Source organism: Protopterus annectens, chromosome 14.part0 (assembly GCF_019279795.1).
Source record: "Protopterus annectens isolate FY-2018-M chromosome 14.part0, PAN1.0, whole genome shotgun sequence".
Taxonomy (NCBI): domain Eukaryota; kingdom Metazoa; phylum Chordata; order Ceratodontiformes; family Protopteridae; genus Protopterus; species Protopterus annectens.
In genome coordinates, this window is record NC_056748.1 from 314,958,196 (window position 1) to 314,977,217 (window position 19,022).

General features: G+C 37.1%; 1 protein-coding gene across 1 annotated transcript in view; it reads right to left on the reverse strand.

The window, feature by feature from the left end:
• LOC122788658 (deleted in malignant brain tumors 1 protein-like) overlaps positions 1-19,022 on the reverse strand; it is a 1,289,564-nt gene that overhangs the window by 896,139 nt on the left and 374,403 nt on the right. The window contains exon 11 of the mRNA XM_044055554.1: positions 17,190-17,219. Coding sequence (XP_043911489.1) covers positions 17,190-17,219 — 30 coding nt within the window. The remainder of the gene's footprint in view (positions 1-17,189; positions 17,220-19,022) is intronic.

The following is a 19,022-nucleotide window of genomic DNA, read 5'->3' on the forward strand; positions in this document are numbered from 1 at the left end:
AGTTGCTAGAAAGACATTTTACAGGGATGACAAAGGCCTTTATAGACATGGCAGTGGAGCACCCATAAATGGAAACTTCTATACTGGCCCTTCCAAACTCCACAGTAGCTATCCTGTATGTTTCCAATTTTTTTTTTACTACTTGTGGTATAAGGAGAACTTAATGGGCTCACAAGAGCATCATTTTGGTCCTGCAACCCCTGTGTTATTAATTGCAAGATGTACTTATAGATTTCCTAATAATCTGGAATGATACTTTGGTTTGACTAGTAGTAAGAATTGTATAGTTATTGGTTCATAGATTAGTACTAGACCAACTGCCCTTGTGGGCCATTTTAAGCCTAGTCAATGACCTTAAGTGAGAATCAAACCCTGCACCTTGTGTGTGTACAAGGCAAACACCTTAACCATTATTTAAACCTCCCACTTAGTGTCCTCATATGTAAACAGTAAGTTTAAAATTTTGCAGTTCTTAATGGAAGTAGGTTAGTAACCTACCACTCTCATCTAGAAGACGTATGCTACCCCTCCAAATGCACAATACATTCAGCCAATAATGCCTGAAATACAAGTGAGACTGCAGTTGGCTGCAGACTAAGGAGTGGTACACTGTCATATCAGTATTGTCTAACATATTAAATGGCCTTACAAGACCTAAGGTAAAGCTTGTTGATTGGCGAGGAGAAGTAGGTTGACCACACCTAGCTACTACTGGATAGTAATGTTCTGTTACTCTACTGGTCTGGCATTTGTGGTAAATCCAAAATGCATAGATGCAAATGTAGAGTTATTTGTGTAAATTGTTACTGTTTATGATAACATTCCACACATGAGTCTTTAAAGGCAATTTTAGGATAAAATGTCAATCCTTACTGAGTTAAGAGAATCTCTTGTCATGCATGACTTAAAAAATTAGACTTCTTCAGAAATAAGAAATCTCTGAAAATACTTCCTTTAAGTATACAAAAATCATATAATAAAAGTCATGTGCTAAAATAATGTGATAACAGCAGTCGTGTGATGTTTAAAACATGAACTTCTTTAAAAGGAGCATGTAATGTTAAAAATAATATTAAACCTCTTAAAACAAACATAAAATACATTAGGAAACTAAACAACAGTCCATTAAATTCTTGCTGCCTTCATTTTAAGAAGGCTAGCAATACTAATTAAGTCATTAAGATTGGGGGGGGGGGCATTAAGTCTGAAATAGTTATACAGCTTCCAGTATTCCAGAAACATTTCCCAGCTGCCCTTACCCGAAGTCATACTCATTTTTTCCCAGTACCATGATAATAAACTTGAAAAAATTATTGCAGCACTTGGCATGTTTACCTAAAACATTATAAGCAGAATCCTTTCTGAAGTTGTAAATATACGCATATATTCTTTTTCCTTGTAGTGCATTCACTTTTTCCAACATAGAAAACATCATAGGATTACAAATGTGCTTATCAGACAATTGATTTAGTGCTACCATTTACCCTGATATGTCCAAATTGTAGCCTACATTGCTCCAGTATCTCACTGCACCCATTAATATTAATAAATTTACATAGTTTTTAGTGACCACTTTTTCTGGTCCTAAGCAAATCAGAAACAGTTTTCAAGCTGCATCCCCCATTAGAGCCTCCCTGAACCACCTTAGAGCCTGGTCATGACAGAAATAAGGTCTTTGGTATTAATTGTCACTAAAATAGTTTTCTCAGAGAGGTCCAGCTTTTTTAACCTTGTGTAAAAAAATGCCAAGAGTCTTTTAATATGCATTGTGTTTTTCAATTTAAAATCAATAAACTTGGCTTGGGATTTTGTTTTAGGACCCAGTGCTGCAACAATGGATCTTACTTGGGGGCTGTTTAAGTGCTTGTAGATATGAACTATTCCAAATATATTTGGTGCCCTTGGGTGGCTGGTAGGTATAATGCCAGATAGTAACAGATCCTCAAGCCAAGAGCCAGTCTTTCTGTACACCACATTCATTTCACATAGAGACAGACTTGAATAAGTGCTGTGATACTGTTGACTTGGTGAAGTTTTCATCATCTCATTTGTACCTAAATATATATATATATATATATATATATATACATATATATATATATATATATATATATATATATATATATATAGATAGTTATATAGATATAGATATATAAAACCTGCAATATAATTTCTCAGTTGGCAACTTGTAAAACTTGTTAATTAGTTGAATAGAATTTGTGTAGCATATATTTGCACCATTTTGTGGATGAGAATTGATGGACTATATACTAATTTTCTATAGACTCTCTTATTTTTTCATATATCTGAGTATAATATAATCTCATTGCTTACTATCTCTGCCTTTTATTTTAATTTCCCATATAAGTACTTCAACTTGCAATTGTTCTTCAAATATTAATCATGTCACTTTATTGTTATTGAACATATAGGAGTTTACCTCCCTATGCCTTTGCTAGAATATTGACTCATACATAATAGAGAGTTTACTGAAGTAATTGTGGTTGTCCAAGACACCAAACTGAGCACTTCCGGGGGGGGGGCTATCTTAGTGATTCCCCGGTATTATTTGGTCAGCCTTTCACTTAGGTGATCAATTTCCACTTGGTCTTGGTTTTTCATAGCTTTCATTACAAGTATAGTTTTAGATATCATTTTGTAGAGTTTATTTGTCATAAGAATATTTTAATGTCTACTTACAATGTCAATTGAGCTGATAACTAGCAACTGCTTGGGTAAGGATATCCTTACATTTGGTGCTGTGTTATGAAATATATATAAAAAAACTGATAAGGTTTATATCACTGATTCTCTTGGGGCTGGTCAGGTCAGTATTATTCAATTTAATTAATTTTAGTGTAATGGCTATGTCAGGCTAGCTTTATTCTAGTGCCATTCCATGTGATGTTTTATGTGCTCCTGACTAGAGCAGTGCAATAATATTCTCAGATTTATTCATAATAAATGGCTAGTTAGCTTATTCGGTTTAGGTACTTACAACTGAGCAAATAGATGTCAGTTTCCACAGTTTAATCACAAGGTTGTTAAGTTCTCAGGGACTGCTCTCTTGATTTTGGGCGGTGCATTGCTTAGGATGCTTTAGTTAATATTTTAACAGTGAGGTAGAGAGCTAAAGGGGAAATTCATGATTGATGGGAGGTTGGACAGAGTTAGCTGTACAATAGTTATAGTTTGTTTAGTAGCCATGGAGCAGGGTACATTCCTTGAGAAGAGCCTGGTGCTTTATGCACAGTTAATATGCTAGGCATAGTTCCTCAATTCTGCTAAACAGTAGGCCTCTGCATGTATGCACAGTTACCCCTGAGGTAAGCTGCTTTGGCATTTCTGGACAGAAATTTGTGATGCAGTATAACTGGTCTGTCTGTTCAGAGTACAGGTGTCCTGTGGTGGTGTCATGCCCATATATAATACAAAATGATATATAAAGGAAAGGTAGAGTCTCATACTTGATTCATCGTTTGTTGTACAGTATGGTCGCAATGGCTCCCATTTGTTGTTTATCTTGCTGAACAGTTCATGACACACTGTCAACAGGCATAAACCTCAACAGAATTAAGGACAGATCCAGGAATAATCAGGGACACTTTAATATATTAGTTCAATTACCTTGAAACATTGACAGAATAAGGGAATGTGAATTAATATACATTTTCTGAAGTAGAAGAAACTTATAACTCTAGTCATCATTATTATTTGTTAAGAGTAATTCAGCATCATTCTTCAAAAAGTCACCAGATTTAGTAGGAATTAAAAGAGTAAGTTTGCGTAGAAATCTGGGAATTCCTTGAAAATCAAGAACAGCTGAGAGATATGGTGTATTGTAACCTAGTTACACAGTATATAGCAACTTGGGTCTATATTACAAACCCGAAAAGGCTAAATCTCGAATGTATGTACATTGACACATAAAGGTTGATGTACATACAAAGCGAAACACGTAAACAGTGAAAATCAAAATGCCGAACATGTTTCGTAATCAAAACCACACAGATAAGCAAAAAAGAAACAAAACAAAAAAAACATTAATTTAATATGCTTTTGCAGGGGGCAAACCCCCAAGCACCCCCCACACCCCTGTACTTAAATATACCAACTCTGAGACCGTACTACAGTGGGGATAAGGACATATTTCCTTATCCCCTCCATCACGCTGCTGGCTAAAAGACACGTTCGGCATTTTGATTTTCGCCATTTACGTGTTTCATTTTGTACGTACATCGACCTTTATGTGTCGATGTACATACATTCGAGATTTAGCCTTTTTGGGTTTGTAATATAGACCCTAGCAACTTTACCTCTCTACCCCTTGGCCTCTTCTGCCTAGCTTATATAATCATACAGAGTATTTTTTAACCCCTAACAACAATAATGTAGTCAGTTTGCAACACAGTTCTCAGTCATTAAGTATCAAGGTATCAACTACTTTATTTCAGATAGAAAGGATATTAAGTTGATCTAGCAAAAAAGAGACTCATGGGCTCTAAGAATGTTGGTGTCATCTTGGATTTATATCATTCCCTTAGTGCTGCATTGGTTTAGTGTTGGCATTGTTAAGTTCTTAAATAGTTTAATCACCTTTCAGCAGTGTTTTTTTTTTCTTTCATAGGTTTAATAACTCTACAGTTGTTGAAAGCTCAATAAGCAAAATTAACCATGGAAGCAGACAACCTTTATCATGTTTTAGAAAGTGATGGCGACCCCCTCATCTCCCTTCAGGTTCCAAGAGAGGGCATTCACAGCCATACTAGATCTGTCCCAGTAATCCGAAAGTCTGGCCAAGAAAAGTAGAAGGAAATGACAGAAGTTGGCAAAACTTACATCAGAGTCGGAAATATTACCAGAAGGTACTATTTCTACACCTGCCGTGGAATAGCCAAGTAATGACGATACCACTGGTGAGAAGACTAGAGAAGAGGAGGAGGTTTTATTAAGTCAGGCATAGGATGAGTATTTACATGACTTTTTGGAGTCTCTCCCAGACACTAGGAGGGTCAGATTATTTGATCTGGTCTTAGAGATAGGGTCCACCTCTGTTTTCATTCTTACAGCAGTAGGAGCAGCTAGCTCTTTAAAGGTTCAGTTCTGTCATCAGCTAAGTCAAGTCAGTTGAGCCATGGTGTAGGAGGAGCACAGAGAGTAGGCGTGCCAAGTTCTAACACAGATGATGAACTCAGGAGTTCTGTGATGTTGGTTTCAGTGGTTAACAATGGCTATGATACATGTTAATTCCCCTGTGTCATGCATTACACCACATATTCTGAAGACTATTAGGGACAAAAGTATTTAAGGAGGATACATATATGTATTTGACTTGGCTTACGCTGATGTAATATAGAGGTTACTAGAAGCAGAAAAATCAGGGTCAGTGGACTTAATGGCTGCATCGGCAGCTGTAGGTATATCATCAAGTAAGAAACATTCCCCAAAAAACTCTTGGAGAGCAAGTTTCTTAATATACATGGCCACCCTTATTTAAAACTACCGTCATTTGGCATTGCCCTTCATTTTGTATCTTTTGGCTATTAGAGAAGCTCATCATGTGTGTGGGACTGGGGTGGCATGATTAGGTCATGATCAAAGGTTCAGGAAATTAAAGGCGTGTAGCAGCATTAATGTAGGATCAGTGGTATCTGGACACATGGTTAGTCTCCTTGTTGGACAGGCATTCATCAGTTGACCAGGAAACCAATTCAGAAGTGAAGAACAGTAAAGCATGCTGAGCTTACCACAGCAGGAAGTGCTGGTGGTACGCTTGTCATTTTTCTCATACTTGTTCCCACTGTGGTAAAACATATTTAGTGGTTAATTGCTGACAAGAGTTGAGCCAGGCTAGGCCAACCTAAGAGGTACTCAGTAGTTATAAGCTAACCCAGTAGAAGCAGACAGGGCTTTTTCATGGGGGGGGGGGGTACTCTTTGAGCTATCAGAGGTTACTCTTCTCAGTGAGGTCAGCAGCAGAAACAGAAAGGTAACCCACTCTCCCATTAAAGTTTAGTCTCTTGTACAAGTGCTTAAATGGTACCCAAACTGGACAATAGCTTTGAAGTTAGTACAAGGGTTTGGTCATGATTTTTCAATGACATCAAATGCCCCGTTTAAAAATAGTTTAGTCAAAAACTTTAAAGTCTATATGCAGAAAAGACAGCATAATTTTAACTATCATCAATAAAGCAAGATAACTGACCAATTTAAAGTTTCACTTTGGGAACAATTTATGATATGACCCATTGCTTTAGTTACAAAGAAAAAAGGTGTGCTTCACCTAATTCATCATCTTTCCACTCCAAATGAGGCCTCAATTAATGATTTAATTTCAAAAGATGACTCAAAGGTAAAATATGCCATTTTGGATGAGGCTGCTGACATTATTAGGTCCTTTAATGATCATTGGCTGGGAAAACCTGATATCAAATCTGCTTTTCACTTATTACTTAGCCATGCGCAAGTAAGGCCTAGGCTGGGTTGGTCATTAATGATCAATTATTTTTCGACACAGCCATCTCAATGGGATGTGCCACTGCATGTGTGATTTTTGAGTCATTTATCACAGCCTTACACTGGCTCTGGCAGCAAAAGAGTCACAAACATGTGGCCATCCATTACTTTAATAACTCTCGAGGTAGCATATCAGGAATGGACATATTCATTGAGCTATGTGGTCACCTAAGGGTCCCATTGGCTGAAAACAAGACTTAAGGCCCCACCCATTGCATTACCTTCCTAATTTTGAAAATTGATGTAGTTAGTCCAGCTTTTAAGTTGCCCAAATTCAGCACTCAGTGTTTTATGGTTGGTTCAAAGGCTAGAGTAAGTCAGGTAATATCGCTTATAGATTCTCTAAACTTTACATGTAGAGCAATTCTACAGTAGAACCTTCACAAGGTCATTAGCCAATCTAACCCCAAAAAGAGTAAAGGATGATTCACAGTTATGGAAGATAGTTTTGGGACAGTTAAACAGAGTTACATTTTGGCAATCTGACTGGGGTACTTCAGACTCCCTTCAATTGTTTACTGATGCAGCAGCCAGTACATAAATGCAGTTATTTTAGAGACAGATGATTTTCAGCTGGTTGGCCATCTTACTGGCCTGAGTCAGTTAGAAAAGACATAACATTTTTAGAAATTCTCCTGATCTGACAAGAACACTTTAAGGACAACAAAAAATCTCATGTTTTATTCTGACAACCAGGCTACTGTCCAGCTCCTGTTAAGTTGGTCATCCAGATCTTACACAGCACAATCTATTTTGAGGCAGCTCATGTTACTCAGTTTGAAAATTGATTTTTTTTTTTTTTTTACAAAACATATACCTGGTATTATAAACAGTATGGCTGACAGCTTATCTCATCTTCCCCTTTCCATGTTTTGATCACTGGCTCAAGATCCTCATCGTTTTCACACACTACCTCCCACTCCCCACAAATCCGGCTGCTATGAGAAGAATGGTGTTGATGTTGTTAGGCAACTCATGGGTGGTAAGTACCAGAAGAGCATACACTTTCACACTGGATACATTTAAAACCTTTTGTTTGGGCCAACTAGTCAGATTCAGGCTATGTCTCAGGATATCATGATTCACTTCATTTTGCACAGGGATGTCTTAAAAGAGTCCCCCAGTTCACTACTCATACAAATTAATGTTTTAGGTTAGTTGGCACATTGTTTTGGCTTGCCCAGTTTAACTCAGTATTGGATTATCAATAGGCTATTGAAAGGATGGAGTCACATGAATTCCAGCTGTAGAGATTCTAGTTGCTGATATTAATAAGAGAGGTAATGAAATCAGTCAGAGACTTTAATTCACTTGTATTTTGGACAAGTTAGTAATTTTGGCCTTACACAAGGGCTTTAAGAATTAATGGATTGCTTCAATCTCTTTGTTGGCCTGAAGTTATGGTAACTAATATGCATGTTGTTATTTGGCTAACAAAATCCAAAACTGATCAAAGTGGTGGCCAGCAAATCTCCCTACAGATGTTGGAAACTTTGGATTCCTGTCCAATAACTGCACTTCAAAATATGGCACGTGAAGTTTTGCCACAAGATCTGCTTTTTAGGCAATTTAGTAGTCAGCTTGTATCACCCTCAGATGCCAATGCAATGAGGAGAAATGCATTGATTTGCCAGGATATCAATCACAAAGGTTACACCTCTCACTCCTTTAGAATAAGGAGAGTGTCTGATTTAACTGCGGATGGGTATATAGTAAAACTGAGAAAATACAAAAGTAGATGGAAATCCGATGCTTTTCTAAGCTATATCAGTTATTTAAAATTTATGTTCTTTCTAGGTCCGCACTTGCTATTGGTCATTGGTCACTCTTTCATCTACAGAGCAGCCTACAAATATTTCATCAGACCTTTTGGAATTAATTTTGGTCTCAGTCCTTTAGCTAAGATACCCAGGACTATCTTGGCTTCAGTTGTTGCCAGCAACGGAGACTTTGGTCACCTTCAACAGCATAACAGTGGCATTAGTTATCTATTTGGGAGGCAGTGATCTTTGTTATATTCCAAAAAGGATTATTTTTAGTAAAAATTTGGCTGGTCTAATTATTTTGTGGCAGAAATTCCCCAGTACTTATGGTATGGTCTTTAATATTGCCTTATTAACTTGGCTTGGAGTCTGCACGCAAGGAACATTAAAGTTACAAGACATTTCCTAAACCATAAAATAGCCAGAGCTGCCAGTTAGTTGGACTTTTCTGTGATTTTTATTTTATTTATTTTATTTTACATTTGTTGACCGGGCTAGTCTAGCTGGAGATATTTCCATTTTCAGTAGAGGCCCGAGGAGAAAAGCTCCACAGAAGTAAAAAATTAATACATACATAAAAATCAACATACATAACAATAAAAACATTTAGTAATCAGGTTAGTAATAATAAAACAACAAAATTCTTCAAAACTCTTCTAATAAATTAGTATAACATGAATTAATTACTACCACACAATTACTACCACACACAGAGAAATTCCAAATAACATTATACAGGAATAAAAATACTTGAAGATAAAGATACAAGGATAGTAGGTAACAAAAGTGGAACAATAAGAAAGGGGTACGGAATATGAAGGGGTTTTAAGAGAAGAAAGCAAGTTAAGATAGTTAACAGGGAAAGAAGCAAGGAGAGGATGAAAGGGGAGAAAAGAAAAGTCCAGTGGAGAATAGAGTGAAACAAGAGTGAGAGAGATAGTCTAAGGTAAGTAGTACTAGTGGAAAGTTAATCAGGTTTACAACAGGAACAAAGCCAGTGATTTTTGAAGTGTCATTTAATATTTTGTTTGAAAAGAGGCAGAGAGGAAATCATTGTTATGTTAGTAGGTAACAAATTCCATTTTGTACCTACAGAATTGGTGAATAGGGAGTCACCAGCAGTATTATTAGATTTTGTAGAACTAGTCAAGAGTTTGCTAGAAGAGCGGAGAGAGTTTAGATTGTTATAGGGGATTATGAGTTGGGAGAGTATAGGGGTGTTGTTAGGTTGGTACAGTATTTTATGGGCCAGAATGAGTTGATGGATAGCAAGATAGTTTTGAATTTCAAGCCAGCCTAGTAGTTTCAGGTTATGACAATGATGGGTTCTGTAGGGGTTACCGGTAGCGAAGCGAGCAATGTTATTGTAGCAGGTTGCCAATTTGTTAAGGTTGTTTTTCTTGAGGGTGGTAAAGATGGGTGAAGCATAAAGAAGAGTAGAAATAAGGTGGGAGTGAGCAATCCTAGTTCTAGTAGCTGGTGTAAGAAATGGTCTAATTCGATACAGGGATCCTATTTTTCTGTTGACTAGTTTTATAGAGTTGTTAATATGTTGGTCGAAAGAGAGATTATTATCAATGGTAATACCTAACAGTTTAGTTGTAGAGTCAGGTGAGATGACAGTGGCACTGTTGGAGGAGATAGTGAAGTTTAAGGGGGAGGTCCTGGAAGTGGGGGTAAAGAGAAGAAGTTTAGTTTTTTTAGCATTTAGTAAGAGGAGTCGACTGGAGAACCATGTTTCTACGGTATTAAAGACATTTTGGGTAAGAGAGATAAGTTTAGGAGTGGAAGATGCTGAGCAGATGAGCGTAGAATCATCGGCATATTGAATGCAAGTAGCTTGAGGGATTATTGTTTGAAGATCATTAATGAAGAGGGAAAAGAGAAGTGGGCCAAGGATAGAGCCTTGAGGAACTCTGATAGAAACAGGCAAAAAAGAAGAATGTGGTTATCCCATAGAACTGCCTGTTTTCTGTTTGTGAGATAGGAATTAAACCATTTAATGGCTGAGGTATCAAAAGAGAGAGATTCAAGAGTCTTAATTAATAAAGAGTGGTTGACCATATTGAATGCTTTAGAGAGGTCAATGAAGAGGGCAGAAGAGAGTAAGTTGTTGTTATGGTTCTGATTAATAGTGTCTACAAAGGAAAGCAAGGCAGTAGTAGTACTGTGATGTGGTCTAAAACCATGTTGACAGTTTGCTATAATGTTGTGAAGAGAGAGATATTGTACAAGTTGATGATGGATACATTTCTCCATAATTTTTGCCAAGGGTGAGAGGAGAGCAATAGGTCTATAGTTAGAATAGTCATTGGAATTTCCACCTTTATGAAGTGGGATGATATGAGAGGCCTTCCAGATATCAGGAATGATTTCTTCTTTGATGGTCCTATTTATGAGAATAGATATAGGATATGCGATGACCTTGGCAGCCTTTTGAAGAAATAGTGAAGGGAGCTTGTCAGCAGAGGGGGTGCAAGGTTTTAGTTTGAGAAGGAGTCTGTAAATGTAAGATGTAGAGATAGGTTGTAGAGAGAATTTAAAGGAGGAGTTAGTTAGGTTACTTGGTGGGCAGAAGTTGTTGGCATTTAGTTGTTTAGCAAGAGCTTGTATAGTTTCAGTGAAGAAAGAGTTAAAAGCATCTGCAGTTTGTTGAGGGGTATCAGGGTCAGCATTAATTGGGGAAGGTGTTTTAGAGGTTCCTGGGGAGAGGAGTTTATTGACTGAAGGCCAGAAGAGTTTAGAATTATTAATATTATTTTGTTGTAGTTCAAGGTAGAATTTCTTTTTGTCAGATATTACTGCCTTTTTAGTTAAATTTCTAAGCTGACGGAAGTGTAGAAAATCAGGGTTATTTCTGTGGGATCTCCATGAGGCCCAGACTTTATTTCTAGTAAGAATAAGTTTTTTTGTTTCATGGGAGAGCCGTGGTTGGTCGTCCTGACTTGTTTAAACTTGATCTTGACTTCTACTGGCTGAATGGCATTCACTTGCATGAATAGGGCTGGGATTTATTTAATTTGTAATCAGCTCGTCAAACGCAGGACTTACTTTGATAACATAATTTACAAGGAAGTTTTGCTTAGTAGGCTGTCACTTGTCCATGCAAACTGTAAATGGTTTGGAAAAGGGGGGAATAGCTTGGGAAACATACTGATGGATGAGGGCCATTGTAGCACCTGCCTTTCATCCCTCACCTTTTCTTTTCTGAATAACAGATATTTGTTATATTAAATAAAGTATGGGGAATCTCCACAGTCAAAGTCAGGAGTCATGTTGATCTTTAGTGCATGTCTGCATAGTTGTAAATGCTAAACCCATTTAATGAGTGGTCAGCATCATTTTTCTTAATTATCTTTGCTTCCCCTTTTGAACCATCCCTTTATGTAGCTGTTGTTCCCCTGTGCTGTCGTTTGATCTGGGTCCTGTGGAATTTTTTTCCTTGTGTTGTAAAAATTCTTTTGGTCCTTCAGAAAAAAAAACTTTTCTTCTTCCTATTATTATTATTATTATTATTATTATTATTATTATTACTGGAATGTTCAATACCTATTTCTCCTTATTGAGTCCTCACCTTTTGATCAGAGTCACCTGTATGTCTGTTTTCTGTCTCCAAATTCACACTATCATAAGGTTTTGTAGGATAGGCTTTTTTGTCTGCATATTGCTGCATGTCCCTGGCTATTTTCTTTTGTTTTCTCTCCAATGCCTTGACACATTTTGAGTCAGTACCACCTAAACGCTTGTTATAAAACCTCTTCCACTGATCAAAAATTAAATAATTTTTTATAGTTACATTTAAAACTTCTATTCTGGCTATTAAAGTACCATTGTTCATGTCACTAAACCTAATGATTTTGTTCATTAAGTCAAAACCATGCTGGTCAAACATTTCAATTAATTCCTGGTATATAAAATCTGTATATTTTAAACCAAATGGAAATTCAGAAAGCCGGAGCTCTTCCTGAACTATTTTCAGCTCTAAACACTTAGAAAGGTAATCATTGTCCAGTTACAAGGTTTCTAATCTCAATAACTTTTTTCTAACTTAAAAATCAGTTCCCTTAGTGAAATGTTCGCATTTAGTTCATTTTGGTGCACTTGTTGAGTGTTGTTGTTGAAGCTGTAGTGTTTGTTAATCAAATGGTCAATGTTCAATGCAACTGCTTAACTTGGTTCACATTGTTCAACGCCAAACTCATACAAGCTGCTGTGTAAGTTCATTTAGGTACAGTACCTTTTGTATGAGTGGATTCCTTTCAAGTCATTAAACTGAGGGCTTTATTTAAGAGCTGGTCAAATTGTGAGTTTTATTCTGAAGAAGTCTCGATTTGTAAGAGGAAGAAAGTGTTTAAATCGCTGTGTTTTTAGCTGTGTGATGTATTAAACATTTCTTTGTTTTAAACACAGTTTGAGTTCCATTTCTCCACCATTCTGGATATTGGTTAATTAAAGTTCTTAGCTTTGGCCACGTTTCATCACTTTTAAAGTTAGAAAGTTGCTAGAGTTACAGGTTTGTGCATTAGCATGCATTTTCTGAAGAATATAAATTCTGAAACTCAAATTTATGTCATTCTTTAGTGACTTCAGTACTCAATGATTTGCCATAAAACCACAAATTATGTGAGGAACAGACTAAAAATATGAGTAAAAAATCCAGACATTGAGAGGTGTGACTTCCGCAGGTCAGTACAAGTGCCAACTGGCTAGTGAGAAGGTAATGATGGACTTGAGAAGCACAAGAATAAAGGTTTCAGATATTTTAAGGAACTTAGGTCTGAGGCCACCTGATTCAGTTTCACCAAAGTTGGACAGTTACCGTAACATGAACTCATGGATAGAAACCTTATGCATGTCAAAGAATAGTTTCTAAGCTAACCTTCAGACAGATTCATTGTTGACATACACAAAAGCTGAGGAGTGATATAAATATGCACAGGTTGCCATATGAATTGACTACATCATAAAATTTCATAAGGGTTTGGCCATGATATTCAATTCAGGGAAGAAGAGGTCTGCTGTTGACCTGCCTAAAAAGTTGCTAATGTTCCATCAGAAACCATTTTAATTATTTATAATCTTAGTTTGGTGGGTTTTAAGGTAGTTTGTCTTGGTCTGATGAGTAATCCTTTTCTAGAGGTTTCATATATTAAGCAGTATTACATCTACACATGTTCATTTGGAGAGTGCCATGTTCAACCAGAGCAAGGGTCATGGTGTTTAAATTCTCTTGTTATAAAGACTGACCATTGGATTTTAGCTAGTTTTGCAGACAATATTTTGAGCATGTGTTGTGATCACTAGAAAAGATATGAGACTGTGTTGGGGAAGCAGAATGTACCTAGTTGGAACCATTAAGCTGAGTTGGTCTAATAGGAGCAGTTGCAATTTGCCGTACAGAATGTTGTTCAGGAGTAGTTTCTTGATGATTTTTGTGTTTACAGTCCAAACAAGGTTTGAATCTCATAACGGTATAGTATTGCTTCCATTGGTTTGCTTTAAAATGTTGCTGAGAATCTCTGACTGTTGTAGTTTACATTTATATTTAGTTTTAGATGACCCCCCCATCTGATACAAGATGCTGTTTGTATGGTAGGATGCTTTTTGAATTTTATGGTCACTGAAGTACTTTAAAGAAACAGTTTCATACCACTGTATCAAAGTTTCAAGAAGGACTTCTGATACTTTTGATATGTCTGACAGTGATTTGTTACTTGAACAAGCCTCAACAGGCATGTTCACATCTTCTTTTGAAGGAAGTCTGAGTGGAAGAATAAAGTGTCAGTCATGCTGGCATTTTCCCTGAGGCATTGCACATCTATGGAGTACTTACTGTCCACAACACATACACTGTACTCTTTGTAGGCTTCTGCTCCTTACAGGAGGGGTGGGACTGAATGGACAGGGAATGCATCTTCACTTGACTGAAAGGTATTTTTTGTCCGTACATCCATGCCATTTTGTTTCTTAATCCAGCAGCTCATAAGATTTGTAACACACATGCCCAAACTCATTCCCATTGGTGCCCTCATGGGGATTGAGGACCTCTTAATTTGCAGTTCTTCAGCCTTTTGAGATCAGTGTCTCAGTCCAGGTGAAAGATTTGGATGGTCCCATGTCTGCTGCATGTCTTATCTCTGCTGAACAGTCTGCGTATTTGGGAAGGGGCATTTCTTCATTAAAAAAGATTTAGCGTATTTTGTTTTGTAGTTATCTGTCTTGTTGATCCACAACTTGATTTCTCATGTAGAAACCTTCGTTACTTAATCAGTATTCTTTCCGACATTGTTATGATTTCCCCTCACTTACCTCTTCATATCTCATGCTCATTTTCATTGCTTACCCTTGCTCTGGTAAAAGGTCCCAATGATCCTGCATAAAGGCAGCAACCACACAGGGCAAGATGGCTTCAGATCTACTTTCCCCCATTTGCCCTCCAGCAAAAATACTCGATTGGTTGTTGCACCTACAGCTGATGGGTTACATGAACAAGGTTTGACTTTTAACTTGAAACCTGAGTTGAAGAAAGGAAGCAGCTTGTCTAATCTAATTAAAATATTTGCCTACATTCTAAAAGTACTAAATGAAGTTAGAAGTATATTTATTATGACATTTATTATGGGCCCACTCTTGTTTGGCATCTACTTTTCCGAAGTACAAGCAAACACAGGAGGGTTATGGCTGACAAAGTTTGCAGATGACTGCAAACTGGGCGCCATAGTAGAAAACACATCTGACACAGATATCCTTCAGAAGGGTCTCACAGAAACGGATAACTGGTGCCAGAGCCACGGCCTAAAGTTAAATGCCAAAAAATGCATAGTCATACCCTTCGGGAAAAACAAGGTTACCCCTAGCTACCAAATAGGTGGCAATCCACTGAGCACAGAAGAAGTTATCAGGGACCTGGGGACCCAGGTTGATAGTAGTCTGTCATTCGACACCCATGTAGCTAAAGTAGTTAGGAAGACCTTCTACATTGCCCACCTTATCATGAAGGGATTCTCATCTAGATCAAGGGAGGTCATAGTCTCCCTTTACTCATCACTCATCAGACCAATGATTGAGTACAATGCCCCATTCGGAATGTATCTGACCCGACACTTGCAGCAGCTGGAGAGGCCACAAAAGTTCCTCACCAAAAGGATAAAGGGTCTCAAAAATCTGTCCTATGCTGCCCGACTGAAAGAACTCCAGCTCTATTCAGTCGCACCTTGCTCAGAGGTGACCTTTGCCTAACATACAAGGCCATGTCAAACCCAGATTTGATGAATATGCTTCACCTCAAAAATCTAGATCCATCAGAGCCACAAGGGCGGGAGACTTAAACCTCGGCACGGCTATTAATAGGACGTGCTGGAGGGATAGATTCATCACCCAAAGACTCCCTATGCTGTGGAACAAAATCCCGGTACATGTGAGGCAGAGCACCTCGCTGGCCTTGTTCAAGAGAAATCTTGACCAATGGATGGGAGATCGCAGATATACCCCAGGGATTACCTCAGTGTCACTGCTCGACAGAGGCACAGCAAAATAATGGGTATAGTTCCCCATACTAAAGGGGTGGCGTAAGCCACAAAACAATCGGCTAGGCTTGTAAATGCCCTCGGGCAGATAGCCTAGTATGAACCTATGAACCTATGAACCTATCTCAAAGCCTTTTCATGGCATCAGCTTTGAATTACTAATCCAAAACTCCAAGTCTTAAGAATTCATTGTCTATAGATGATTTGAAATTTACCCCATAGGCAGTCCTCAGGGATAAAGCATTAGTTTATTATATTGGAGACAACACACCCATCTGTCTCAGGAGAATGTCCAGGGGTATTAGGATTCTAGTAATTGCTTTGTATATAATAAAAATATAGAAGGTGTGCTTTTGAATTGTACTTATGCACTCAGATAGCATCTGGTTCCATTCCCCAATCTGGCATACTGCTCCTTAACTGTTGAGGATCCCAAAAAAAAAAAGGCCCACAAATTGCTTAGTGATCAAAACTCAGGTCCCATTTCTACACTTCACACCTCAATTCAGCTGAAAAAAGGACATCTGCTTTTAGGGGTTGGGAATTGGTATAATGATTAAGGTGTTTACCTTACAGATACAAGGTTTACTTTTAGGGGTTGGGAATTGGTATAATGATTAAGGTGTTTACCTTACAGATACAAGGTTTACTTTTAGGGATTGGGGGTTGGCATAATGATAATGAGGTTTACCTCACAGGCACAAGGTACAGGGTTTGATTCTCACCTTGCAAATCATGGCTAGGCTTAAAAAGGCCCCTCCGTGGTCATTAGCACAATAATCACATAAGAACTATGAACTAGAACTGTGGCAAATCACTTGCTACAACTTATACATAAAGTGCTGAAGTGCTTCAGTACTAAAACAAAATGTACGAACATTCATTTCTGTACCGAGATTCAGAAATTAATTGAAATGGAATTAATGATCCATCTGCTTCAACTAAGCATGCTCCCAACACCTTGCATCTAGGGTGGTTATAGGATTCTGAAAGAAGACAAATGGTTTGATGATATGGCAGGCTGGAGATAACAGAGGCATTTATCCTACATCACTATATAAAGTCTGAGGTTATGATACCTAGGATTGTTCCTCTTAACCTGAGTTTCAACTATCTCAGAGTTAGTATATGTATGTCACTGGGATATATAAGTCACAATCCTCCCTTAAGTCAATGTTTATGAGGCAAAACCACACGTGGAATTGTTTTATTATCATATATAGTTTTGCAGTTGCTTTATAGGTCTGACCCTTATTTTGATCTACCTGCTCTGTTTATTACATTCTTAACTCCTACATTATTTCCACAGAAAGGGACACAGTCCCAGTGGGATGAAATCAGTCAACAACGTGGACTTATTAAATAAATAGAATGATCTACATACCTGCAGGATGTGTTGTTGCATTGATGGGAGCTGAAAATTAAAGAAGAGAATGAAATCAGTGAACAAGCTATATATTTCCTATTCTCCGGTTCTTGCAGATATTCAAGAATAAATTACTTTTGTTTGAACTGTCACATAAAGGTTGCCACAAAGTGTGTACTATGTGGCACTTAGTGTAACCTTTCTAACTGAATAGATAGCACACGCATTGTGATAGGGATATTCTTGAATTCAGAAAGTATATACAAAGTGTATAGATAGTGAACACTTTGTGATAAACGTTATGAATTTAATGGCATACTTATAGAATAGATAATGACAAAAACATAACAATAATCCACTGAGGATAGTTGCTTCCACCTAAATCTAGTTTCATTTAACAGTCCTAGTACATTTTCTGTTATTTTTCATGCATGTCAGTAGAGGAAATCCAGCTGGAACTAAAGAATGTAAAACTGACACTGACTTCAGAAATATTAAAAAGCAAACAATAAAAACAGTGTTTAACTCGATTTAAAGTTTGTTCTCAAACAGGGCATATACAATAAGTAATGAGCATTATCTGTCTTTTTTATCAAAGAATGATTTATAATAGCTCCTTCCTCATTTTTTTTGTGGATAGTATTTAATATGTTATGGGGGAAAAGTATCTGCTTCTCAAGAGAAAAAAAATGTCATTTATATGCATGACACTAATATATTGTTGGGAACTGATATTTTACATTCGTTAGTGCATAAACAGGTATTATGTATAATAAAGAAACAATCCTGCTAGATCATGACTCCATTTTTAACAAAGGACTACAACTTGTTATTTTGTAAGCTTAATAGGCAGTGTCAAAACTAACTAATCTGAAAAGGTCTGTTAGATCCATTACTTCCAATTTTATAATCTGTATCAAATTCATCATTTAGAATATGCTCATTCTTAAATTTAATATTCAGCACAATGAAAATTAATTTGAATGTGCTTCCTTGAATTTGTCGCCTCACAGTAAGACGCTGTCCGGTTCAATTCTCAGCTAGACCGTCTTCTGCGTGGAGACATACGTGAATGGGCGTGCCTTCGTTGAAGGTTGTGCATCAGGCCTGGCAAGCCAGTACGTAAAAATCAACTGCCAATCATTAGTGGACCGGAGTTCCGCTGTGGCGACCCCTAACCAGGAAAAGCCAAAAGACACAAACAAACAAATTTGCAGAATATGGGTTTACTGTGAAATGCATTCTAATTTCTTCATCTGTGATATGCCTAAACTGAAATTTTGATTTACAGTATAGAAAACAGGGGCCTGAAGTTGTGCACATAACTAAAACCCAAAATGGTTGGCTAATCTTTTGTGATTTCCATATTGAAGCCAAATAACATGATCCAAGCCCATTAGAATTTTACTTAATTCAAGTTATAAACCAGAGTACTTAAAAAGGAAGAAACAAACTGCCTCAATTTAACTACAAATCTTGTTAACATTGCTACAGCATAAGTATAATCCTCAAAATATTGAGGCTGACAGTGTGAATATATGATTAGCCACATGCACACGTGTGTGTGTGTGTGTGTGTGTGTGTGTGTGTGTGTGTGTATATATATATATATATATATATATATATATATATATATATATATATATATATATATATAAATAAAACAATGATATCTCAGAGTAAGTACATGTAAGAAACTGGGGTATATGCAACATGATCCTCCGTCAAGTCAGTGGTAATGAGGCAAAAGTTCATGCAAAATTGTTTTAATATCACTCTAGGAAATGGTTCACAATATTGTTTTGCAGTTCTTTATTTTTCAAGTTGCTTTATAGGTTCATAGGTTGTTAC